Genomic DNA, 27,643 nt, shown 5'->3' with positions numbered 1-27,643 from the left:
GACAGAACTTTCTGCTTAAGAACAAAGCTGCCTGTACAAGACAGGAGGACAGAGGCAGAGAATCCTGTCTGTCCATCCCACCATCAACAAGAAAAAAAGGAGGCTTAAGCAAGGAGACAAAAAGCAGTGCTGCATTCTAAGGCAGGCAGCATCCACCTCAAAAGGCTGAATTTGGACATAAGCTTTATGTCTTTCAGCAGTATGAAGGTCTGCGGGATGCTTTTTTTTTTTTCCTGGGGCAGAAAGAACATAAAACCCCCATAAACACACTCTGGGTAATACCAGGTTTCACAAAGTTTCAGATTGGTACATCAGTCACAATAGAAATCTCTTTTTTTCCCCTCCCCCATCCACGGCAGGCCACCAGAACTGCACTCGGAGACTGGAAGACAAATGGGCAGCTGCCTCTGGAGGCAATTGTGAGGAGACTAAAGATCAACTTGCAGCTGGCACTTCCACCCCCACCTCTCCTTAATACTTCAGTCCACTCACTGCCAGACAAGGATCATGAGTCAGCTCCTAAACATATTCTCCTTGAAACAATAGCTATAGCTCTCTGCTGCAGCTATCCCACTGCTCCAGCTCCAAGGGACACGCCACAGTCATGGAAACAAAGGGACCAATTTTAACCTACAGCAGTCCAACACCAGAACTGAATGATATAATAAGCATGCACTAAAGAATACTATGCTAAACCCTGGAGATTAGCAAAGCTAATTTTGACATGTAACAGGCATGAAGTCAGTACTGTAATGAAAATCTGCAGAAACAGCAAAGAGAAGTGGGTTTGGGGCTACGTGGAAAAGCAGATGGCTTTTGCACAAACCTTTTCTGCTACAACAGGGTGCAGTTTGATACCTCAGCACTGTACACTGCAGTACTAATTAGAGGGCAAAGGAGACAACTTAGCCTTTACAAATTAACTTTATCATAGGCATAGAAGCTGCTGCTCTCTCAATTCGAGCAGCCACCACTCACTGAAACTCCTGCGCTCACAGAGATGGAAGCCCAGCACTCGTCTCTCAAGGGCATTTCAAGAAGTAAAAAGCTGCTTTTTGCAAGGACAACATTTCAGCTTACCCAGCTAATGACATCAAACTCGAGCTTTCCTGACCCAAGTGCTGTCAGACAATAAAGAATTCAAAGAACAGGTAAGAAAACACACTAGAGATTTCTCAGAACTAGATGTTAAGTGCTGAACTGGTAGTGACTACAGAGCACTTGAAGAGCTGTGCACACAGTAAAGATTACACATGGGAGAGTCTATGTCCATGCACCCTCCAGAAATATCAGCACCCAGAACATGCCTTACCTGCAGACAGTCCACTGAGACCCTCTGAAGAGATATTGCTGCCAGAGCTGCAGTGCAAGCTAATGTGTTAGGAGACTTCAGTGACAGCTATGTTTACATTTTTATTTCTAGCTAAGAAATAGGCAAAATCAGTTGTCCTTTCTCACCTCACCATAACTGGTGTTTGTTACAGCCAACTATTCTGAAGAAGTCTATAACCCGAAATATCATGAGCCACACTGCCCTACAAGCCACAAGGCAAGCTGGAGACAGAAATAAGAGACTAAGTCACAACATGATAAAGAGACAGGACAATTAAAGGAAAGTCTGCAGGGCCCTGCCAGGTGTGGTTTGTGGGACTGGGCAGCACAAATTGAAAGGTCCTACTGTTAATGCAGCACATCGATTTTAGCATCCACAGAGAGGTGACTAATGCATACATTCTGTATAAAAAGAGAGCAGGCTGTACTACACATGTATCTTTTAAATTATTTTATTTTGTGTAAGCTAAAAGGAAATTTACACACTTAAATCTCAAAAGACCTTGGGCATGCATATTGACCTTTTTAGAGGTTCTTCGACATAGCTCTCTTTTTTCCATAGGAATTTCCCCAGACATTTACAACCCATAGTTTTTTACTGTATATACAGCCTAAAACCATAGCAATCTATGATTATGTCATTTTACACTGTGCAAAATCAAACAGGAATAGTGGTACAACAGAACATAAAATTTTTTAACAGGTAAATTTCATTGTAAGACATTCATATTGTTTTGGTCCTTCTTTTCCAAATCAAACTGATTAAAAGCAGACAACCTTCTAATAACTCAAAAAAAAAAAATCAAGTGTTCAGACAGTAATCCATAACTGGAACAAGAAGTTACTGACAGCATACCTTTCAAAAGGCTATATAATGACAGAGCCATACTACTGAAATTCAAGAACATAAAAACTGATCAGCCAACCAATCAAACAGGGGGAGGGGATGGGGAAAAGAAAAGGAAAAACACATCTCAAGCTTGTTAAAACACAAAAGAAATTACTGGGTTTTAAAGAAACAATAACTGAAAAAGCCACAAAGGGCCAACATAACCTTTTGATTTTTTTCCAGCAAGAAGTATTTTAATATATGCAGGAAAGAAAAAGTTGCTCAATGCAATCTGAAAGTCTTCAGGGGAACTTCACAGATTGTGAAGATTGAAGTTTTCATTATGTGTTTATAGGACTTTTTTTTTTTTGAACTTTTTAAAGTTTTGTAAGAAGGACACCACCAGTGTATTTCACAAAGACATAAATGTATACAGCCCAGCACAACAAAAAGAATAGATCTTCAAAAAGATTTACCCCCAATTATTTACATTTTTCTCTAATATAAATTTAGGACTCCAGTATGTAAATAAATATACATTACTATGTATACCTTTCTAGTGCTGCTTACCAACAAATCATCTGAACTTGATTTTTTTTTAAATTAAAGCAAGATTGCTTTTTACGACCCACAGAGGGAAGAAAAAAAAAATCAATAGAAAACGTCCAATTCACATCACTTTAGTCTACCTTTTCTTGGCAGCTTGTTGAAGGTGTTAATGTGGCTGGGAACATCAACACCTTGGCATGCATGAAAGTTAAGTCAGGAAGGCTAGAAATCACCTTGGCAGCCTCTTCACTAAGATGTTCTTCCTTTTTAGGCTTCCTGTTGAGAAGAAAAGAACAAAGTGCATTAATCCACTACCTGATATCCCTGGGATCACTGAAAGAATCACTGATTGAAGCAATGTTCTGTCAGCTTGTCTCCCACTGACAGGCACTTCTGTAAGCTACCTGATGGTAGTCTAATGTTATAATACTTACCTGCCTACCAATAACATGTTAACATGGAAAGTCAGATAAACGTTCCTGTGTATATTGTTGCAATAAGCAAAAGCTCCTATTCAAATGATATTTTTTATATATGATTTTTTTCCTTTTTTGGCAGCATCAAGAGTGAAGAGACTCACTTGAAGAGATAACCATGCCCATATTCTACAGACAAAACAATAGGAGCATTAGTTCTAAACTACCTAAATCGTGTACAATCTTCAAAAATAAAGTGGAAAAAATCTTAAAAGGACACTCAATAATTGTAAAATAAAAAAAGTACTTATGCTGTGTTTCCAACACAACTGTTCTCAGACTATACATCATGCCACTCTACACTGTGATCCACAAACTCTCTTCTCCCTCAGGACTCATCAGCAGCAAAAGGTGGCTCATGATGTGTAGCTACTTGCTTTGAAGTGCAGTAATATGGGGAGCCATGATGATACACACAGCAGTTTGGGAATCATTGGGGTTTACTTTGCCTTTTGCATTATTCACAAGAATTACTGAGCACAAATGAATAAAGAGGTCTAAATCCCATGTTGTTTGGTTCTCACTATTATGCAAAAAAATCAAACTTCCCAAGTAAAATGAAGCCTGGTTCAGAGTGCTACAGACCCCCCCTCCCTTGCCCAAACATCCATACTTTACAAACATCTGGTTTATCTTTGAAGAACACTGCCTACTACTAGAAATACTCAGTTTCCCATCAAACATTATTCCAGTTCCAAAAGGCATCTGTTAAGTCCTGCAGCAAGAAATTCTAGCTGAATAAGCTCCATCACCTCTGGGACAAAATGCTGAGGAAAAAAGGCTTGAACCAAATAAACTGCTTTCCCTAGAACACTTCAGAAATTTCCTTTCTGTATCTTTCTTATCTATAAACTTTAAACCAAGCCCATAAGAGGGCAATGACCACTCCGATCACCAAGTAGCATGTACTCATATTTTCTTTTGTCAGCACCCATGAGGATTGCTTCCTCAGCTGATCAGAGACCAGGGGAAAGCAAGAGGCTACAGCAGTCTTAGAATTCCTAAGCCAGGAGAAGAAAAAAAGAGCTGGACTCAAACTCATCCTTGACATCACTGAACATTGCGTTGACATTGAGCTAGCATAGTTGTTTTTGACTTGAAATCTCCACCTGATGGAAGTTCTCTAGATGAGGTAGCCTAAATACTAAATACTAAATCTGACTTACCTTCAACAGAATAGCAATATTTTTCTTTCTCTGCTGCAGTGGAATTTCATGAGCTACTGACTAGGCAGATTACCAAATTCTGCACGATGAACAAAGCTCTGTGCTGGATTTACTGAAGGAAGAAGCAGAGAGCCAATATGTGCCTCCTCTAACAACTTCACAGTCAGCTCTGTTTGCACTCAAAGGACTATCTCTGAGCTGTTGAAATGTGGTTCTCACCCACCACTGTGTTATCAGTATCTGGTGCCACTATTAATAACCACTTACCACAAGCCTCTTAAAGGTACAAACTCCTGGTGATCAAGGACTTAGAGCTAACAAAGGAGTGTTTGACAGGGGAAGCCAAAGGAAGAGGCTGACTCGGAGATGTTCCTGTAATTGTTAATCAGGCAAGATGAAGCTCACACACTCCTTGCTATTTATAAGCCTCTTCCTCCCCTGCTCATCTATGGCATGCTAAGAAATGGCACTGCTGGGTCCCAGAGGCAGCACTTTGTTTTATTTGGTGGCCACATGCCATCCTTTATCACGGGACAATATCACTCTTGCTGTACCAGCTGTTCTCTGCCACATCACTGTGGAAGGGGCACACCAGTGAGCCCAGTCAGGGGTGAATCTCACCCAGTTACTGAAGGCTCCCCTCCTGGCTGGAGGCCCTTTGCAATAATTTATCTACTTAACCTGCAATGTAAAAAGTATCTATAAAGAAGAAGCTAACACACTAACACAGCAAACCTTATTTAACTACGACCAAGATAGAGCTATAGATACAACCACTTGTTAATGAGGCTCAAACCCTTTTTTGAAATCATCTCAGGGTAGAAAGAGTGGAGATGTCCTAACTTCTCCATTCCTCAATAGAGAAGGGCAAGTTCCTCTGCAATACAGTAAAACTGGACACTGCAAGTACCCTTTGTGGGTAACAATCAACATTTTTGGCAGTAAATATCACCAGGGCAACCCTAAAGAATTAGTCACTAACTCTCTAAATTTAAAAGACAAAGTAGTATTGTCACTGCAGACAGATCTTACCCTTAAAACTTACCAAACTGCCTAATAACTGTGATGCCCTTTGACAGAGGCAAGAGAAATAACTGCATTCATTTCAGTCACTACTTGTGCTGAAGATGTTCCCATCACCAAGAGCTTCTTTTGCTGAACCCTGGTCAGTGGAGGGGGGCATCGCAGAGCTTCTCCTGCTTGTGCACTCCTAATCTCTAGATACCATGGCTTAAAGAACAGACACCCAAGTGAGCAGACTGTCAATGGCAGCTGCACTACTTCTGTCTGCTTTGAAACCAGAACTTTCAATTACTAAACCATGGAATGCCCCAGTTCTGGCTCATTCAGGTTTTAAAATTTTGTCCTCGTCCACCTCTTCTCTTACACGAGGTTACATTTTCTGCCAAGACAGAGGACAGAAGGGATGCCCCTACCCAAGCAACTGCGCCAGTCCATCTACCTGTGGACATTAAGTTCCCTTTTCAAAGGCATGTTAACACTAAGCCACAAGAAACGAGCCAGACTGATGGGCAGGAAAGTTGCTGGAAGAAAATTTAGCAAGAAACAGGGAATTCTTTGTCGATGCGTCACTCACACCTCACTGTTCTGTTCTGCATTCCAACCCCCCTCTGCAGCATTTGAGTCTTTTGGGGCTTCAGTCACCTCCCATGTTTGCAAAGGGTTTTGTGGAAAGCACCAGCAAGGCCAAGCTTTATCAGCAACACCGAGTCGATTAGAGAAACGCACTTTAAAAACACTCTGTAATTAGGAGTTTGGCTGCTCCATCCAACACTGTCCCCAAGGAGTATTTGCAGTTTACATGCAGGTTTCAGCCATTTCTTGGAAAAGTATCAGTGCTCTGCTTTCCTTCAAAAAGACAGCAGATAAACTTTTGATCTCTGCCAATTCTATGGAAGCAGGCTAGGCTGCAGAGTCTCTCTGGAATGCTGTACTGGATCCCTGACCTTCAGCACTTACTGCTGCCGTCGAGGTTCCAGGCTCAAGCTGAGGGGGAAGCTTCCCAACACCTTCCTTCTGAGAAGCTGCCTTTGTGGTTCAAGAGGTGGCTTTGCAAGGAAAAGATGAGGCTACTTTAGACAAAGATGACTCTTCACATGGCATCCTGCAGCTGAACAATGGTATTTTCACTCTAAACTTCACCCTAAAGATCCTGAGCTTGGACAAGTTACACACATGGGAAAGCCTCAGCACAGCTGAAGCTGGAATCAAAGGCACTGGTTCCATCTTCCCCAACAGTTATATTGAATGCCTAATAGTCCATATTTCCAGGCTGGTGCATTAATATCAGCCTCGTTGAGCTGGCTGTACCCAGTCACTCCTATTTTAAAGTCTTCAGTTTATTACAAAAGAATTAAAAAAAAAAAAATCGAAAAGAAAAACAAATTTTTTACAGAAAGCTAACATTCTGCAACATTTTGGCATACTGCTGAGATAAGACCTTATTTCTCTGAAGGCTTCTAGCTTGGAAAAACAGACTGCTTTTCTTTTGGAGAGCACGAAATCAAGAAAGAAAAAAGCATTTTTTTTTTTTTAAATTTAGAGTTGACAAAAATATACAAAATGTATCACACACTGAAACACCTTCTTTAAAACAGCTAATCCTTGTGTGTGTCTGAACTTAATCTCCAAGTCTGAGGTCCCCTGCCTCTCTCTACTGCCTGACATATTGCTATACCATACATCCAGTACCTCTTCCTACTGGTAAGCAATGCTCTCCAGAACAGGGAAAGAACTCTGACATCTGGATAAAGAGCTTTAAGTGCACAAGTAAGAGCTTTCAAGTGTATTGTGGAAGCACTGGAAAAAAAACCACCAAAAAACACCCAGCCCCTCATATAAAAACCCAACAATACAGAAAAATGAGGGTCAACATTCATTTAAGCAAAGCAGACTTCCCTGTTGCTTTGTAAGGAAAAAGTAAGCTAAGACATCTTCAGGCAAGCAGGCAGGTACAAAACTATGAGTTGGAATAAAAGAAGGATACATTTGGAGTTTGCATTCCTACTGCAGTTACTTTAAAATCTGGCTTAGAATATAATACAAAAGTATTTCAATGTAACTAAGTTTTCTAATTCATGAAAGTCAAATTTTTCCATTAGTGTAACCTCAGGAAGAGTATATGTGCTCCATGAATAGAAAAAGAGGCAATCCAAAAGCTGAGACCCAAAAACCAGCACTGAAGCGGGGAGTTCCCTCTACTGGTTCTCCCTGGAAATTTCATGGCTTGTTGATCTTTTTTATTCCATGTTCACTTTCAGAATCATCACTGCAGGAAAACTAGCAAGACAGTTTTCTCAGTGAAGGAACGTGTTTTAAAAGAGCACTTAAAAATTAGAGTTTTAATAATTTTAAGCAAGGCAGCTCTGTCCCACCATTCCTGTGCCTCCTCTTAAGTGCTCTGCTGCATGAGAACACATCTAGTTTCAGAGTGCTGAATAAACCCTAAAGTTCACTTACAAGTGAGGGTATGTTACCATCTATTTGTTGCATGTTGAGGCACACACTTCCAAAACACCAATATTTTGGTGAGAATCCCTCAGTGATTCTTTTAATGGGCACAGACACTAATTATATGTTAAGACAGTTCAGGATGTGCTAAGATATACATTAAAAAATCAAACCCCAAGAATACAAGCTTATAAGTGGAGAGACTGTTCCGTACCCATTCAACTGGCTAGACTTCATGAAAGACATTTGACACCTGAAGACTTTCTATAGATTCTACCTAGAAAAAGCACAAAAGTACTTCACATGTGCTCCTGGAAGCAGAAAGGACATCCTAAATCACGCTCATTCCTTAACTCGCAACATCGAAATTAAACTCACGTTTGGTCACTGAAGTTTTGACAGGTGCTAGAAGTATTTGTGAAGGGACAAATATAGTTATAACTATCAGTCCGTTTTATCATTTTACTTGTGGAACATTCCATATTTATAAGTTACACAGAGGTCCAAGGAGAGTCTTCTGTCACAATCCTCAGGCTCTGAACTGTGTGGTTCAGTTTACCCTGCCATTCTTAGAAACCAGCTCTGGTGTTCACAAAGTCACTTCCTCCAGTTCAGCCTTTGGCTCCAGCTTTTCAACTTATGTCCAGGTGATCTTTTTCTTTCAGCTCATGAACTATTTCCACACTTTGGAGTTCTACGATAATTTGAAATATGAACTACAGTACGGTGAATTTCAGATCTAAAATTTAATTATTAAATTTAAGGCTTTTGATAATTCAGGAACTTCTGCCCTAAACCAGCACACACGTTCACATCTCACATTTCACACCACCCTTAGAAACAGAAAAAAAAATGTGCAGGGAAGAGTATTTACCTTGTGGACGTGCTTGCCTTCTCTACTGTGGACATGAGTCTTGCAAAAGCATCAGTCACTCTGTTGCTTGCATTGGAAGTTTCCAGTTTTGAGGTTGTCAATTCATACAACTCAGGATCCACACCTTATAGTATAAAATAATAATCAGTGATGGTTGGAGGCAAGTATAGTCATAATTAGTCACAGACCAACTTGCTAGAGACTGTTTTCTGTAAACATCTGAATCATTTATAATTTCAAGATACATGAAAAGAACGTGACAGAACATGTTTGTGTTTCTGAAGCATCATCCTTTCTCCCCATCCTTTTTCAGCAGCTTTTTTAGTTGTACTACAAAACAGACACACCTTGGATCAAGTCTGGCATACAAGGTCTCAGCCTTTCAGTAAACAAAACCAATTTGATTTACTTTTGAGTGTGAAACCTCTGTTAAAAGTGTCAGCTGTGTCAAAACGGATTGTTTCAATTACTTCAACTCAACTGCCTCTGTTAAAAGAACACTGCATGTTAACAGGGACCAACTCTTCACTAAGAGACTACAAGCAACACTGGCATGCATTAGAGTGCATTTAGTATCTTGCTTTTCACCAGGGGTTGTGTTGAAATTTGAAGTGAGGAAAAGCAGCTTTTGTGAAACACAGAAGTGGAATGGCATTAAAAAAGTTACATACTAATATGTATAGTACTACCAAGACTTTTACTCTGTGCTCTCTTTTCATCTTTCAAGTATTCCTACAGCATTAAGTATCTGGATGTTTCAGCCTTGAATTCTTAGTTTCAGGTATCTCAAGTCAGATGTTGAATTTTCACATCACATATGTTGGGAACGGATTTCAAATTTTATCACAGAGGTCATTCTGAGAACACTGCAAACAATGGAAAAAATATTAAAAAAAATACGTACGTATGAGTTAAATTCTACCTGTTTAGTATCACATCTCAGTAGGAAGTAGATCTAGAATTTCCAGATATTATGTATTATTTCTTAAAAAAAAACCTCTAGAAATTAGAATTATCAAAATAAATCAAGAGGAAAGACAAAAAATTTTGTTGCTCAGAAGCATTTTAAATTGTTTATATTCCCCTAGTTACAATTTCAGATATTTTATGTTTCATGGCTTTCAATGAAGTGTGCATATGTGCCATTCGCAATTGTAAGTATTTTTGAAAAACTGCATAGAATTTTTGTACATGAGCAGTGTGATTTTTAGAGACACCTGTGTCCTAAACAAGTGTCACACTTGTACCAGTTGGTTTGGACAGCACAAAAGTATTTCATCTTACTGCAGAACAAACATTGCAAACACTGGGACCTGATGGTCCCCTGTAGCTCCCTAATATAAAACCAGCATTTACTAACGTGTGCTGATGATTGTATCCAGATTACTTCCCAGGATCAGGATGCTTCTACAAGAATTCCTGACACATCAAAAGTTACTAAATAAATAAATGCCTGTGCTTATTATCCTGCCTTTACCACCAGTAACTGCAGCATTGCATGTGCTAACAGATGAGGTTAATCATCCTCAAGCCTGCTTTGCATGAGCTCTCCCCAAGCAGTGTCTTGACCCTTTGCCCTTTGGACACAAGTTAATTCCTCTTTTATTGTAAGGAAACTAAGCTGACCAAAATGTAAAATTACGAAAATCGTCTGGTTAAGCTGCAGGAGGTGGGGAGAAGATTTGTTCCATATAACATGAATTGATTAGAAATTAATCAGCTCTCCTTTCAACATACATTTTTTTAAAGTCTGGATTTTCAAAGTTAATTGCATCCAGTTCCATACAAAATATTAAAATATGTACTGTCCTGAGACCAGCATACCGAGACTTTTAGTACTGTCAGATGTTTACAGAACTTGGAAAGAGGAAAAAGCCCAAATATTCCACAAAATATCCATTTTCAATCAGGGAGAGGAAGCCTTGAAGAAATACACTTTGACTTGCAGAAGCCTGCGAAATCCCATTAAGGTACAAATTGGAAAGCTAATTGAAACGAGGAGCCCTTTGACATGCAACTCTGCAACAAACATTAAATGCAACCTTATAAGTTACATGATTTAGATATTCCCATTTACAGTCATTACATATGAAAATGAATTCATTTTCGCTGTATGGAGATGTCACTGCTCAATTTACTGTTCTTTAGGCACCTCTTACTCAGCTACATTTATGTTAAACTATTAACATGAAAAATAAAACAATACACTGAATTGTGGGAACATAGTAGAAATGAGTAACTCCCTGTTCATGATGCAGAATGCAAATTTTTATTAAAAAGTTATTTTGGCTACTGATGAAATCGGACTGAGAAGAATCCAGTGTTGATCTATAGCAAGTAAAACTAAGGTCTCCAAAGAAAGAATAAACTTCTACTACTGATAAAAGTTTCTTCTTTAAGCCAAAAGATCTAGCAATTTGTCTTTCAATTATTTTTTTTTAAGAGTTGCATATTCTCCATTTTATTTAAATGATGAGAGAATATTTAAGGAAAGCACTGCAAAACCTTAATGAGATATTGAAGGAAAGTTAGCCAACCAAACCCCACACAAAGCTCCTGAACACACACACAAACACACGAGCTGCAAGCCATGAAACAAATGACTTTCCCAGAAACAAGTCAGAAGGAAAGAAAAACCAAAACAAAAAAAACAACCAGACACACACAAAAAAATATGCACTATAGGGCATAACAGAGAAGGTGATAATACCTGTAACTTGGTGAAAAAACAATATAAAAAATAAAATGCAATAAAAGGGCTAACAGTATTCCTCCAGTAATCCCTTCCAGTGTGCACACCACCTGCACAAGCAATAATACATGTAACCAACTACATGTACTGGGCACTGGTGACTTGTGTCAGTGGACTTGCACACACAAAGAATCTGTAAGACTATACTCCTTGACTTTAGTACCTATCACTTCCATGACAAACCTGCCATTTTTCATCTCATAATGACATTTCTCAAGGGTGGAATAAAAAGACATTTAGATTGCCATGCCACAAAATTGTCTTCAGCAATCAGATTTCAAAATTAAAAAATTGTGTTTCTAAATCCAAAAAATACAATAATAATTATAATTACTTATTTGAAATGTGGGAGAACTCCAAACATCTTAAGAACTGATTTTAAAAAATTAAAATCACTAAGAGGAAAAATATCCTTCCTATGAAGGAACTGATATTATGACTTCAGGCATTGTATTGAAAGAGTACCTGCCTTATCAACTTAACCTGTGCACTGGAATAAATCCCCAAAGCGTTCCCTTAAACTCCTGCAGAAATTTATTCAAAGTGTAGGTTTTTCACAAGCTCGTGCAAAATACTCAGAGCACGTCAAAATCATGTGATAAATGAACTCAATTACTTTCACACATTACTCAATGAGAGAGTGGTATTTTTCATCTCCTTTTTAAAGGGAGTAAGCTGCTGATAAAGCACTTTGTCTTTACAATTAACATTCACGAACTTCTAATGTCCCACAAACATGCAACTATATATTTTTTCTATTATAAATGCTGTTAAAACACTTTTTTCACTTTATCATTAATATTAGCAGTTTACGCAAAGGAAAAATTTATAGCAGCAAACCCCAGCAGGGCTGTGATATATCAAGCTCTGTAAATTTATATTCACACATAGCTTCCAAACAACACCATAATCCTACAATTTGGAGGCACTTATTTAGAGGAGAGAGCAAGGCTCATATTTTAGGAATTGTCACATCTACCCCATTTTTCAAATTTCCTTAAGTGCTTAGAAGAGCTAACTTCCAGGATTTCTCATTTGAACCAAGTGTTTTAACATGTTATTTGCAAGAGCATAAAAGCCATTCATTCCTTCAGCAGGTGACAAACACAGAGCTGACAGTACCTTTTAAATACTTCGTACTCGATACAAAACACCAGAAAACAGAACACAGATTAAAGGAAAAAAATGCAGCAGAAAGACATTTTAGAGGAATGCCACGAAATTTCTCCTTGTTTGTAGGAAAGTCAAGTGATGTGCTCATGCTTTTAGTAAGTCATTATATTCTTACAGTTGTGGTTTTGACACTCTGCTGACCTGGGATTGTGGTGGTGCTGCTAGAGCTACTGTCATCCACGGGCCCAAAGAAATCAAGGTTCAGAAGAGTGGAACCTCCACTAGCTTGAAATTCAGTGACCGTGTTGGTAGGCAGCCATATAGAAGGTAAGCCAAGGGAGGGGTTTATGTGTAAAAAGGGGTAAGACACACACTTGAACATGCAAGTTATAATTAGTACTCAGTACGCAATTTAAAAAAAATCGACATGAAAACAATGCTTACAGTATTAGTTTGTACCTTCTAGAATGTTAACAACTTAATTCAGTGCACGTTTCCTCATGTACATTGCAGCAAGGAAATCAACACTAGTAACTTTAAAATAGAAGTATTTATTTCGATCTAAAAATGAAAGAGAACCAGCACGACCCAGAGAGAAAGATGTGATCAGTTAAAGGGAAACAATATATAGGTCAATTGATAGTTAAAACACAGTGGGGTTTTTCTCCCCTCACTGAAATTGAAAGCCATTCTTTCATCAGGAAGACTTAGCAGATCTTTAAATAGCAAAAAAACAAAAAGAAAAAAAAAAAACACTTTAAAATTTTATTTAGCAGCTTTAAGCTATTAATTATCATTATCTTGAAGCAGTGTGACCACTGGGTAACAAATGGCACTCTTATGTCCAGTTCCTCACTGGTAAATCATACTGTTCCCCTTTAGTACTAAAACAGAAATCAAACCAAGATACATTTTAAAGTTGTTTGTTAAAAAGAAAGCATGATGATTGACTGAAGTAATAAGACACCAGACAACAGCAAAAGGGTCCATCCAGGCTTTCCTTCAGCACCGTGATATTGCTATCCAAACTCTTACATCCCACATGTTCTGTGGCAACACCAGTGCAGTAAGAGATGCTGTTTATCTGAGCCTGCCTTTGAACGACCTGTGTGTCATGAATTAGTTGCTGTCAGCAGGCTCCTCGTAACGGTATCAGTTTCTTTATAGGTTCTGTCAGTCAAACAAGTTTCTAAAACTTGTTTTATTTCCTTTGCGTGCACTTACGTTTCTGACACTGGAGGCAGTGGCACAACTCACTTTGCTATTAAAATAGACACATGTGAAGGGTCTTTTATGTCATAACTATATACATTTACAGATACAAATAAGTTTGTAGCTACCTCTTTAATATATCAGCTATAAGTAGCTCTTCAGTGTAAGCAAAAGTGATAATGGATGAAGTCACATTTTTGAAATACAAAATTATCTTTAAATCCGAAAACTTTCAGCTCAAGAAGTGTATATTTTGCAAACAGTTCGTGGTTAAAATATTGTGCTTTGAAGTAGCCACTATACACAAGTTTGTCATTCAAAGGATGTCTAAAGAGATAGCTGACTGGTGAAAAATACCTTCAAGAAGTAAAACTCCTCAATCTAAAATGCTCATTTGTTCAGAGTTTCATTATAATCTCCAGTTATACATAATGAAGTGTTAATATTGCCACTGTGTCACTAGCATATGGAAGGAATCTAAAATAATACTTAACTTAGTGTTTTTCAGACTACATAATACTTCACATAGGGGCACTGTTAATCAGAAAGAAAGCCTGAATTTCCAAAGTTAGGAGTAAGAAATAAATATTATATTATTTTTATATATATATATATATATATGTGTGTGTGTATATATTTAAAAAAATTAATCAGCAGATAGATGTTTGTCTGAACTTTGTAGCTTTCTTATCTCTAGCTCTGGTGCTAGAGGCTCTACGGAGAGACGTACCATCTAAAGGGTTAGTAAGGCCACTGCTACTCCAGTCAAACTGGACAGGTGGTAGAGATTCCTAGAGTTGAAAAGTCAGAAATCAGATTTTATAGTCAGTTCAGGTTACAACAATGCAAAGCAGTTCAAACAACAGATTCTTTAGCATCTAAACACTAAAAAAAAAAAAAAAAAGACAACTAGATGATCAAGCCCCAGCTTTTGGGAGGCGTGTGTTTTCATTATATGCACTAAAGATTCAAAGTAGAATTGCTCTACCACAGGAAGTCTCATTAAATTCTGAACAGTACAGATTAGGTAACTTCTAACTCAAACAGGATTTGCAAATTAACTAAAACACATGAATTGAATAACAAACCTTAAGGCACAGTTGAAAGTTAAACTACTATTACTTTCACGGAAGATGAGGCACTTAGCATAAAAAGTTATGTACACACAATTACAGGGCAAATGTAGAATAGTGAAAGCTGTCTGTACATCCATGCTTTGTTCTGACTATATATATTATTTACCATCAGTAAGCCCATGGTTCTTTTTGCTTTGGTTTGTTTTGCTTTCAAGAGACATAATCCCTACATGTGAGGGACAAACTCAACACCCTCTCCACTCCACCCCCTTCAAAAATAAAAGTCCTGTGACTTATTACCCCTTTACAATTAACTCATCCTGGTCTATGTACAAACCATTAGTATCAATGCTTGAACAAGAGGAGCATGGAAACACTGACTCCTTCTGGGAGCCCATCTTTGCCTTTTCCTTTCCTCTTGTTAAGTCTTTTGGACACAAGAAGCAGCAGGGAACATTCTACTGGGAAGGTGTGTTCAGGTGCAGTGTAAATTGTGAGTGCTGTCCTCCTGTATTCTCAGGACATAAACTGATGGGACAGCATCAGAAATGTCTGAAATAAGTTCATCTTTTCTACCTCTGTGTATTACACCTCTGCTCTGTCCCCTGACAGTGAAGTCAACTGTCAGGAAGCATTGGGAAAGGATGTTCCCTCAATTTCTAACAAAAGAATGACAGTATGGAAGAAAAGCAACAGAAGTTCTCAGCAATATTACTCAAAATGCATCAGGTACTTGTCCAGCTTCCAGTGGCTGAGCCACACCTTCTCTTCGCTTTTGCAGGAAGTCAGACTTGATTTTTTAAATTTTTTATTTTATTTTATTTTTAAAACTTCCAACCATCTAACATTGAAGAAAAACGCAGATTCACTAATGTACCATTAAGCTCACTGTAAAAGGCTTTTCCTCAGTGATAGAGGTTTACAGAAATAAAAACAAAGGGAGCTGGAGATTTCTGTATGTACTTGTACTAAATGTCTTGCCTGGAAAAATCTTTCCTACCTAATGTCTTGAAAATATTTCCAGTACTGAGCACAGCTTGAACAGTATTCACTGCACGGAGCTTAAGGAGCTGATCCTACACTTTTTACTTTGCTTTGGTAATGAAAGTACTGGCATTGAAATGATTTGCATGTAGATACAATGTTAGCAGTGTGGAAGCTACACCTGATGAAGTAATAATCACTTATCATCAGTAGCTTGTTTAAACTTTGTCTCATCTAAAATATATTAACGTTAAAAGGAGTTTGGGGGGGGGTGGGGAACGAAAAAGATACTATGACAATTTAGTAGCTTTCTGCCCTGAGCAAAATGAAGTCGAATTGAAACAAAGTGGCTTCCTACCAACTCCCACTTACTGAGGAAAACACCCACTACATTTTGTGACAAAAGCCTGAGTCAGGACTGATGACTGTGACAGAATTGCATGGAAAAAGTGGTACCAATGACTGGCTAAGCTTTTGCCTTTAATGATGACTCGATTCTCAGATTTGTCAAGGAAAGGACAAAGGGTGTGACGAATTCTTCCTAAAATGGGAAAAAAAAGAATCTGACTCTAAATCAGTAAGAGTATTCTAAGTATATTAGTTGCTCTGTGGGATGAGACCATTCTGCTGACTTCAACCACTTCGCAAAAGAGGTGGTAAGTAAAGCAGACCCCACCTATACAGGATGCTGGCAAGCCCTGGTCTATATAACAGCAAAAAAAGTGAAAGGAGAAGGCAGAGGAAAAAGCAAATTAAACAGAAAGTTTTCTGTTTCTAGTGACCTCAGCCCTAAGAAAACTAACTACACCGGGACACCTGAACACGGCATTGAAATCTCAGACAATGAAAACATACCCTGCAAATGGGAATATAATGTTTTGCCTTTCAGAGATTGTGAGGTTGCTAGACTACTGCATTTACAACTATTATTTTAATAACATGCTTTAAGGAAAAGTGCCCAATCTAGGAGAATACTGAGAAATGGGGCAAACTGCTTTTACTCCTCAAGGCCTCCATCTTAGATTACAGGACATGGTACAGAAATGAAAAAGCACACTCAGCTGTCAGAATACTACTCTGAATGTCAAGGAAGTAAGAAACAGAAAATTAAAATGCCTGCTGGTTTTACTGCACCATAGTTCACTTTGATAAAAGTGAGAGATGTTTTCACACAGTAATTTTAGAATGCATTATGTAAGAGCTTTTATAATCCAAACGAGTAAAATGTAAATGTTTGTGTCTGTGCCAATAATTACCCAAGGAAAATTAAACAAAGGAAAAAAAAAAAGAGCGTTTTGCTGTCTTAAAGCTGGTGGAAAGAAATAAAAGGGCTTGTAATACAAATATAATGTCAATATTTAGATGGATCCCACAAATGAGCGTCATAAACATTCCAAAAAAAGGTTTACATAGAAATAATTCATACATTTCATTGTGTGTATTCATTGGCAAAAGTACATCAGTTCTGAAAACTGCTCTTTTCAGACAACCCCCTTAATCAACTGCCACATCTGATAGAATAGCAAGTTCTGTAATATCTCTTACCTGCAATTCTTTCTCTCTTACTCTGTCAAAGCTACACGTACTCTTGGATCTTTCTCACATGTAGAACTGGAGAGCAGTTCCTGATGGAGCCTTTGGCTGGTGGCCAACAATATGGTAGTTTGCATCTGTCATTGTTAGAAGTCCTGATGGTCTCTTATGTAATTAAAAGTGTTTTTAAAGACTGTCACCCCACGGGGTTTAATTAAGGTTCAGTCCCTAATAGCCGGCAAGTGTAATATACATATTTCTATTATAACCTGATCCCTAATTCAGTGCCTTACATGCAAGTGGATGTGCTGTAATGGACACCTGCAGAAAAGAATCACTGGCCATGTTCTTCTAGAAAGGTCTGGGTCACTGCAGATTTCCATGCCAATATAAAACTTACTATGCAAAACTAGGCAGGTAACTCTACCAAGGAAACAGTCCTAAATAGAGAGAAGAAGATGCCTTGAAGCAACAGCAAAAGAGCAGAAATATCTGGACAGCTTTTTTCAAGAAATCCAAAGAGAAGCAGGTAAGTAAACTCTAAAACAATGTTAACCAGAAGAGAGTATCAAATCAAGAGAAAGCAGTCGCCATTAAGTCCAGACAGCAACCTCTTTAACAAACACTGGAATATATTTTAATTGCACTGCCTGAGGACTTGGCTGTGGTGTAGAAGCACACTGGAGCTGTATTAAAAAAAGAAGTGAAGGACACCAGTCTCAGGTCTCACAATCACAGGGTGCCTATTCCAGCAGCCACTCCTTCCTACACCTGATGTGCCTTGACAGAGCCTTTTACTTGAGCCCTGCAAAGTCTTTGAGATACGCTTAGATCAAGGCAACAGTAATCAGGGGATTATTTCATATTCTGTTTACTGCCTTACAGTTATGAGCACAGAGGAACAGAGAAATAAACCTCTCAATTGTCAAGATAAACAACAGATCAAAGAAGAATTTAGATGCTACCTTCAAATATAAACCAGAATGAGTCTACAAAAAATCATCTTTATGCAACAAACTAATGTGATGACAAACCAGTCAGTAACTCGTTTGAGAGAAGTCTGATTTCAAAAACCTTGTCCTTACAGCTTAAATGGCTCAGAGAGAAATTTGTCCACTGTATTTGCACAGCCTAACCAATTCAGTGAGACCCTCTGCAGGGAATGAGGGCAAAACATACAGAGTTTATATCATAACTAGGAAAAAGTATTGCAGCTCACTTGCTGCTTTTTGCCTCATTCTTTTTATTTCTAATGTTCTCCATTTTAAACCTCTTTATGCTTTCCTCTGTTTGCCCGCAACAAAAAAATTTAGAAAGCATTTCTGTGTTTCTACCACTGTTCTTTCTATTCATACCTTTGCATCATCAGAGTCTTTCTTCCAAAGTCTTATTCTCTCAGCAGAAAGTCAAACACATACATGCACAGACACTGATCTCTATACAAGTCCCATAAATTCCAGGCTTTGAACGGAGAAGAACTCTTCCTTAAGGAAAGAACAGGAACCTATTAACTAGAACCTCTCCTTCCAAAAAGAAAGCCAAGATTCAGAAGTTTCTGAATATAAGAATGCAGTCATCGCTCTCTGAAAATGGAGGAATTTCTAAGTTTTAACTAAATAATTACATGTTAACCAGGTACACTTATAAGATACTTAAGTTGCTGCACCTAAATTAGAAAAGGAAGTTTCTGGGTCCACTAGAATTGCCTATATCTCCACTGAATATTTAACAGTGGTTTTAGCACAGTTCCTAATGAAATGTTTACCAAAGTTTGGGCACACCACTACAACCTGGAATATTCCTAAAATGCAGCCTGCACAATGTGTTGTGAAGCTGGATTCTCCCCAAAGCAAAGAGAAGCCACCAAACATTGAGAGAAGATAAGACTAAGAAAGAAATGAGGTGGAGAATTGATCATTCATGCCCTGAAACTTCCTTAACATCACTTAACTGTGGCCCCTTAGCCTTCTTAATGGTTACAGCTCTAATCCACCTCTTCCCCAAAAGCTTATTTTAGTATTTGTCTTTTTGGAAAAAATAACCTAAGGCCAACAGTGCAAACAGCACAGAAGCTTCTCAGATGTATTCCTGGACCACAGCTACTGAACAGAGGTAGCCTTGTCAGAACAAGCTATGAGACAAGATAATCAAACTGTGACAAGTAATGGAAAATTCTGCAGCAGGAATTCATAATTAGACAAGAACAGAGATTTTGATAAGTAGAGGTTCTTATTTTCAGCATTATGACTGCCAAGCAACTGAGAAAATGGCAGTTGTCAGAGATGCTGCTACTTCAGGCTCTTGCAGCTCTTTCACTGTTTAGTGTGTGGTTTATGTTTTTCCCTCTGTAAAAGAAGAGTACTTTGAATGCTGCAAAAAGTGACATTTTCCTGCTTCGTTCATATGTAGAAATCACACGACTGATTTCTTCAGCTCAGACTGGTTGCAGTGATCATTACTGTTACCTTTTCTCATACCCAGTTCAGCTGACCAGTTCCACCACATGTGAGAGGCAGCACATAACACAGCATCAAATGTGTATTGCTGTATAAAACAACATCAGCTCTGAGCCTACCGACAAACTGCAATTCGACCATGAAAAAACTTCTCCTCTGGTACAAGCATGTCACACTTAGAGCTCTGCACTATGGCAGAGCAAGGAGTGCAAGAAAATCACTATACTCAGAAGTACCTATGAGAATAATTCCTTCTGGAATGCCTTCAATCAGAAACCACGGGTATAGCAAGTAACTAAAGACACTGGGCACATCAAACAAGACCTGCACTAAAGAGGGACACAGATGAGCCTCTGAACATGTGCCAAGAATCACAGTAGTGACTCTGGAAGTGAGATATTTCTGCATATCCCATTAGCTTGTTGAGAGCCACACATTGCAACATGTATGGCACTGAAGTGGTCTTCTAATACCATTACATCAGAACAACAGTGACCACACAGAATTCATGACATTCAAAAGCTCACTCCTAAACTCCTCTGGATTCATTTTGTATCAAACTTTAAAGATAGAAGCCGGCAAAGCAACTCTGTTCAAGAGGTAAAAATTCAAAATCTGGCACAAAGGGCCAATAGAATTCACAAATCAAAAAGTCAGGCATGTATGACCACACCCAGATTCTCTTTCCAGGCAGCTGGGCTGCTTTTTATGTTACTTTGAAGAAGTAAGAAAAGGTAAAAGGAAACAAACATGAACAGTACATATGTAAATAGGATCATTCACAAAAACAAGTGCTAACCAACAGGTAGAAGGACCTCCAACAATAAGCTCCAGGAAGAGCAAAGATGAAGGACCTTAGCCAGAGGTCAGATGAGTCTAATGTTGCATTAAAATCTGTGTAACTAACTGCCTTTTAAGCAAACTGCTGTACAACAGTATCATCAGGACTCTGACATGCTGGCCACCAACTGCTACAGTTTTATCATAAGGACTCCCTTCCAGTCACACATGAAAAGCAGATCCAAGAGCAGGACTTCAATCTGACACAAGCAACACCTGCCTCTTACATACAGGTGTCTTTGAACGCATTATCTAAATGTTTTAAATATAAAGGAAGGACAAGGCATCCCATTGTTTCCCTCATTCTTTCTTTTCCTCTCCTCACCCTTCTCTGATTTTTACCTGGAACTGATCAGATGCACATGTGTTCATCTCTGGTGATACAGGAGGTGTCTGTCCTATTGAAGCTATTTTTTCTGCTGCAGATATTGGTTTCAAAGGTTCCTTGGTAGGTTCTAACATACCCTGAATAAATAAATAAATATCTAAATTAAAAAAATTCACGTGCACACACAGACACACACACGTTTATATATATTTCAAGAATTGCAGATGCAAAAAACTAGAACACACTACTAGGTAGTGCTACCCTCAACTAAGGGCTTGGGGGTAATCATATATCTTTGGGACAATTTCACTGAGAGGGGCATGAGTAGATAGAGCAGGGGGAATAGTCATCCTGGGTCCTAAGGGCGAAGAAACATCTTAGAGCCAGTAACAAAAACCCAAGTGTCCAGCTGGAGCTTGCTTTCAACTTTCAGTAATGTAATTTAAGCTGGAGAAAACAGTTACTTGATAAGGTGATGTCTTCTCCTCCCAATTGTGTATAGGCTATTCCAGAAATATCAAATGGCCCATCACAAACGTACAAGTGCATTTGTTCCATTTCAACAATGAATTAATTCAGAAGAAAAAAGTCAAATTATTAGTTTGTAGAAAGATACCAAGAACAATACTTACTGACATGGAAATAAATGCATTGAGAAGCATTAAGAAAATAATTAAACTCACTTTTTTTTTTTTTTTTGCACTGGAACAGGCAAACCGCCCCAGAACAGTGAGAAACCCCCAAATAAAAAACCATGGGATCTGCAAATAGCACATTTTAAAACAATTTCTGGAAATCAGCTGCCAAGATCAGCTGTCCCACAAATGTTTCTACACCACGTTAAAGGGAGCTCTGAGTTTACCCACCAGTTAAATCAATTCTTTTGGAAAGTGGAGAAACACATGAAGCAGTGTGGCAACAGAAAGCAGCAAACCACTTTACTCCTACCATCACTGCTATCCAGCTTATCGTGTGCACAAGTACATTAAAAATCTAGGAAATAACTAATCAGCAACAACAATTCATTCCAAAAAATAACTGCATGTGTTGCAAACATAGTTTTGCTCGCAAACAGGAAGAAAACAGCAATTGCCATGAGATGTCTCAACTATCTGTATCAAAATAGCATGTTTACATCCAAAGGAGTACATGAGCTGACCTGGATGCATCGGAAAACAACTCTAGAAACTGACTGTGGAAGTCACTCCACAAAATCAAATCAGCTTAGTATATACCAAAGAAAACTAACTGTTTTCATATTCCATTTCTGAATGATCATATAAAAGCTTAGGTGTGTTTGTATGTGCATATACATGTATACACACGCTTCAAGAAAAAAAACACTGTTCTCACTGTTTTAACTAAGTGCTTCTTTCACCTAAAATCAAGTATCTGCTTGCACACATAATGAAAATCATGTATTTGATGATTGTTTTTAGCATTTCTACTGATGCCTAAGCCATAACTGTACCTACAAAAATATTTTTCAGCACATTTGATGCTTAATGTAATTTAATATATTTCATTTAATATAATGTCATTGGAACTATAACAACATAATAACACTAAAATAAGACTAATAACACTAAAAAAAGCTTACCAGTCCTGCTGCATACATGGGTACTATAACAGGCTGTTTCTTGTTGCCTGTAAAAAGCTGATAAAACAACAACAACAAAAAAATTTACTTAAGAGCTTCTGTGTCAGGGATGAAAATGTTTTTCAATGTTACATAACATGAGTAAGATTAGAATTAGAGAATAAATACGATGTTAATTATAACACAATGGTTAAAAACTAATATAACTTTTAATATTAATAGGGCTTACAAAAAGTTGTCAGATGGTCTGTCATGAAAAGCCACGTTGAGTGCAGCCATGCAATTAGGTGACAAGCATTCATACAAAACAACTTCCACCTGATCCTACATTTAAAGCAGCTTTGTTATTTAGAAAGCCAGTTTTACTGAGAGACTCACAATATTTCTTGTGTCGATTCCCAAGGAGCACAAAAGCTTTTTGTTGCTGTGGGAGCCACCCCACTGGTATCTCAGTCCATATGCATCATGGATATCCTGGAGCTCCGTCCACACGTCCATCAGTTCCCTGTACAACCCATCATAAGTCAAGTTATCAACCGGAAAAACAGCCTGGCAGCCTTGAATATTTATTCTAGGTTTTAATGTAAGTGACTTATTATATATTCCAATTAAACTTATGCCCAAGCCCAACACCCAGGGGAACTGCACAGTGTTCTTACTCTATTACAGTTCAGACTTCTTACTGGAAAATGGTGTCCACAGCAGACAGGACAAAACCTACTTAAGACTACATCATCACATAAATAAATACAGTAATTTATAGCAAGTGTAACTAATAAGACGTATTCTGATTAATTCAGAGGCATCACTGAAAAGATGATATGCTGCTAAGTTGCTAAGTGAAATACTCCTGGCATATGTAGTCACTAAAACAAGCATTTCTGATAGATAGCTAATTTTTGCTCAATAGCTTTCTCAAATGCTTGAAGCAAACACCTGAGTTTGAATTACATGTTTAAGTTCATTTTAAGTTCATTGCATTGTAGGTTCTTACTCAGTATTTGCTAAGGTCTCCTCAGTTGTCATCTGCTTTTCACCTGCCTCCAACAAATGATTCAAGGAACTTATTTCTTCTTCAATTTCAAGAACAGGCATGGAAGGAAAACAGACTTCAAATATTCGTTCCAGGCGACTTAGCAATGTTGTCTATATCAGAGAGAAAATATTTGTCAAGTTATGTTAACTGCTTTAAAGATAAAAAGTCCAAAGTTATAACAATAAGACGGAAAACAATACATAGCTAATACAAGGTTTCACTTACCACAAAATATTGACTGTCAGAGGACCACAAAACTTTTAAAGCACCAAATACAGGCTTTCAGCTACAAAGAAACAGTGAGGAACGTACCCTCTGCAAAGTGAGTTCTTACAGAAGAGTCCAGATCTGGTCTTACCAGAGTCACTCTGTTATAAATTAGTAGAAAATGTGTGCAACAAGAATTACACTATGTAAGGACAAGGACTCAGCAATATAAACAGCACATATTGGTACTAATGGTTTCCAGGCATTTTAATTCCACAGCACGCACTGGGCCTTGGCAGATGGAATTGGTACAAAAAATAAAAAGGAATCAAACAAACTCCTAACCCTCCCCAAAAAAAACCAACAAAAAAATCCCCCCCCTTTTTTTTTTGACAAGCATACTATGCTTTCTTCTTTTTAATTCCTCCTTTACATTTTTCTCTCTTCTCTCTGTTGTATTTCCATAATGACAGAATTTCAACTTCTTAGAGGTCTAGGAACTGACTCAGACATCAGATGTACCACTGATAAGGAATACATTGCTTTTCCCCAGTTCAACCCATTAAAAATAGGTAACCATCAAGCTCTTAATATTTAATAAAACACCAGTTGCAAGGTATGCTCATAAAAATGGAATTAAAGCCTTTTTTAATGTACTAATTTTTTACCACAAACACCTGAATCTCTTTTCTTGCTAAAAAAAGGAGGCACAAGCCTGGCAATAAGAGCAGCGTTTCCATCTTTCCAGTTTAGAGCTCCTCAGCAAACACTTCCCCAGTGCTCTGCTGCAACACACACACAGGGCAGCGCCCAGCAGCTCCAACACCTGCTTTTCCACTGGGGAAATGGAAAAGAAACGGAGTAGGCGGAAATCCCAGGGGCATCCCACGGTGAGTGCTGTTATAGCTATGCCAGCAGAGCCCTCCTGTGGAGATACAGCATATTCCAGCAACAATGCTGAATTTACACACACAAACCTCCAAACGGAGGGGGTTTTGTTACCATTGAAATGATTTGAAGTTCAGAGAAGGCTGTAGGAGGAAGTCAGACCAATTAGCGCAGCTGAGACAAACCTTTATGCACCAAAATACCTGCTGCACAATTCCAATAGTTAAACAACATTTCTCATTTGAATTTTTAGCTGAAAATTTGCCTTGTCTCTTGTCTCAATTAAGCAACTCACTGACCATGTACATCAGCAAACATAACAGAGGAAAACACCATGTTATCAGAATATCTGGATTCTGTATAGGAAGTCTGGATGATGAGTCGGGAACTGGGAGCTGAGTCTGTCCAGACTATTCTCTCTATTCAGCCACTAACTGCAAAAAGCAGGAAAATGAATTGGCTTAGAACATCAACTCTTCAGCTTTACTACCTGTGAAAGAAATTCCTAACAAGGACAGCCACCGGGTACAGTCATTTGCAAAGCATCCTGTCAAAATGCACGAAGGATCTGAGTTCAGAGCTTACCTGACTCACCCTCTTTTTTTTTTTTTTCCCATTTCTTCTTCATTACCTCACTGGGATATTCTGACTATAATGAGCCATGTTCTTCAGTATATAATTTTCCTTTTAATTGCCTCTTAATGCCAATCATCCTGGCAATACAGTAAGTTACAATACTTGTAGGTTGTTTTGTGTTTGTTGACCAGAACTAAGACACTAACTTAAATTTTTGGAAGTAAAACTAAACAGTATTCCAGACTCTAGGCTAGTGCTTCAGCACACAAAAGCATACTCCAGTTTTAAAACTGAACTTTGCCTACAATATATCACTTGGCCTTATCTTAAATCAAGAGGTGATGCTTACTTCATTTCTGTAATACAGCAAGAGCACATACCCCCAGAGAAAAGAAGGAGGCAGCTGAAAGGCACTGGATCATGGAAACAGCACGGCATCTCATTTCTTGAAAAGGATTAACATTTGTGAACATGGTAGTGACCAAAAATATGCTCACTTAGATAATGAAAGAATGAACAGAAAGTCTCTAAGAACCAAGCAGCATGTCAGTCAGCACCCTGTTTCAAATTTGAGCTTAAGAATGGTGCTAAAATTTCAGGAACAGTTTAACTATAGCATTCTTTACACTTGCTGTCATCTTTTCTACATTTTCAGAAATGCTTAGCCCTTGTTTCTATACGACAAAGAACTGTTTCCATAGCAAACCAGAGTAATTAATTCTGTGTGTGCAAATGCACACAGGGATGAGTGCACAAACACACATCTCTGGGCAGTGCCAACGTCATTAATGGAAGCAGCTGAACTTGTCCTCCTAATTGGTAATGAAATCCTGTGGCCACAGCTTCCTGGTATAAAGGACATTACCAAGGTTTTAAAGTTGGTGTAAATGTCCATCTCCTACAAACCTCAATCTACTGTTTGCATAAATCAGACTAAGAAAATACTACTTTGTATGACAGAAGTAATGTCATGTCTGTCTTCAGGGAAAAAAAAAGCAGAAAAAGAGAACTTTTATCCACATTTCATGTCACTAAAAGCATTTGATACCCAAGTGTTCTGCACAACCACTTCAGAAGAATAATTCTTAAAGGGACTTGCTGAAGGTGTGAACAAAGGCTCGAGCTGCCATTAAACATTAGCTGTGATTCTCCTAACAGTGATAAATTCAAAGCCCCACAGTTTCTGTGACTGCATAGAAGTTTTTTGGTAGACTCTTTAAATATGTGGTAATAACCACCAGAACCAATCAAAATATCACAGACTTTAAAATAAGAACAACCACAGGATTAGAATTTATGTCCTTGGCAATTATATAGGGAGCAAGATCCAGCCCTCAGAGCTGAAAACCTAAAGGTCTTGGTTTACAGAATTTGTTTTTCTCTTCTTCTCCACCACAAGACTGTAGAATTGATGAATTCCTCCAACACAGCAAATCTGCACTGACCACCCAGCACACCAAACCCTCCACCCTCCTCCACATGAACTCAAAGTGACAGGTCACTGCCTTTCTTCAGAGCTATGAAAAGGGCAAATATTAGAACTTGCCATAAAGACAACACACTTGAGCCCCACTACAGAAACAGCTGATTTCAGTTTTCACCACCTGACTGCTGTAAAGCTTCTCTGAGTGAAGTTTCAGGGAACTCTGTGAACAAGAGCAGGAAAAAAACCAGTCTTGCTTCTCTCCATGGCTCCAATCACAAATGAACTGCAGAGCAGACACGGGAGCTCATCCAGTGAACTCCTCTTCCCGATGGAAGATGAAGAGTGGAGTGGCACTTTGTCCTTCCTCCCTCCCCTCTTTTCACTGGAGGGCACAGCCCACTTCTCAACACAATGGGGTTTTTTCCCTTAGGAAATCCCTTACAGCTCACAGCATCTCTGCTCTGGCAGCCTTCAGAGGTGTTTTAAGAAGGGAAGAGCCAAAACTGGAGCATGCCTTCAGCCCTCCTTATCCTCCTGCCAGGAAATGAGGCCATAGAGGAAGCAACACCAGCTCTGGGCTGTTTCCATCTATCAAACACAAAACTGGAAGACCCAAGAAATGAAATCAGTGTAACAGTTAAATTACTGAGCATATTCAGATATTCAAGCTTATATGAAATGTAATAAAAGAAAAACATAAAAGAGACAGTAATGAGCATATAAAGGATCCAAGATGCTAAATGCATAATTTAGGAAAGGAATAAAGTTCATATGGACATCATTGGCTTCTAGTTAGAACTCAGAATCTGAGTGAAGACTCTCAAAAAATGATAGAACAAAGCTCATGGGCCAGAGGCCAAGAAAAGAAACTGAATAACCAGAAAGATTTTATTTATTTTAAATTGTGAACCCACTGCTC

General features: G+C 38.4%; 1 protein-coding gene across 4 annotated transcripts in view; it reads right to left on the bottom strand.

Moving 5' to 3' along the window:
- Positions 1-1,768: 1,768 nt before the first annotated feature.
- Positions 1,769-27,643, bottom strand: part of AFTPH (aftiphilin) — a 43,985-nt gene continuing 18,110 nt past the window's right edge. For 2 of the 4 annotated variants that reach the window (XM_017818870.1, XM_017818871.1), the window contains exons 3-10: positions 23,586-23,737; positions 22,970-23,096; positions 22,592-22,648; positions 21,006-21,128; positions 14,505-14,565; positions 12,764-12,847; positions 8,698-8,821; positions 1,769-2,986 (exon numbers count right to left, since the gene is read on the bottom strand). In XM_017818870.1, coding sequence (XP_017674359.1) covers positions 2,842-2,986; positions 8,698-8,821; positions 12,764-12,847; positions 14,505-14,565; positions 21,006-21,128; positions 22,592-22,648; positions 22,970-23,096; positions 23,586-23,737 — 873 coding nt within the window. In that variant the 3' untranslated portion in view covers positions 1,769-2,841. The remainder of the gene's footprint in view (positions 2,987-8,697; positions 8,822-12,763; positions 12,848-14,504; positions 14,566-21,005; positions 21,129-22,591; positions 22,649-22,969; positions 23,097-23,585; positions 23,738-27,643) is intronic. The other 2 variants (XM_017818872.1, XR_001875475.1) reach the window with 2 other exon arrangements.

Source organism: Lepidothrix coronata, unplaced genomic scaffold (assembly GCF_001604755.1).
Source record: "Lepidothrix coronata isolate B3197 unplaced genomic scaffold, Lepidothrix_coronata-1.0 Scaffold71, whole genome shotgun sequence".
Classification (NCBI taxonomy): domain Eukaryota; kingdom Metazoa; phylum Chordata; class Aves; order Passeriformes; family Pipridae; genus Lepidothrix; species Lepidothrix coronata.
The sequence above is the reverse complement of the archived record's forward strand: the minus strand, read 5'-3'. Positions and strand labels throughout refer to the sequence as shown.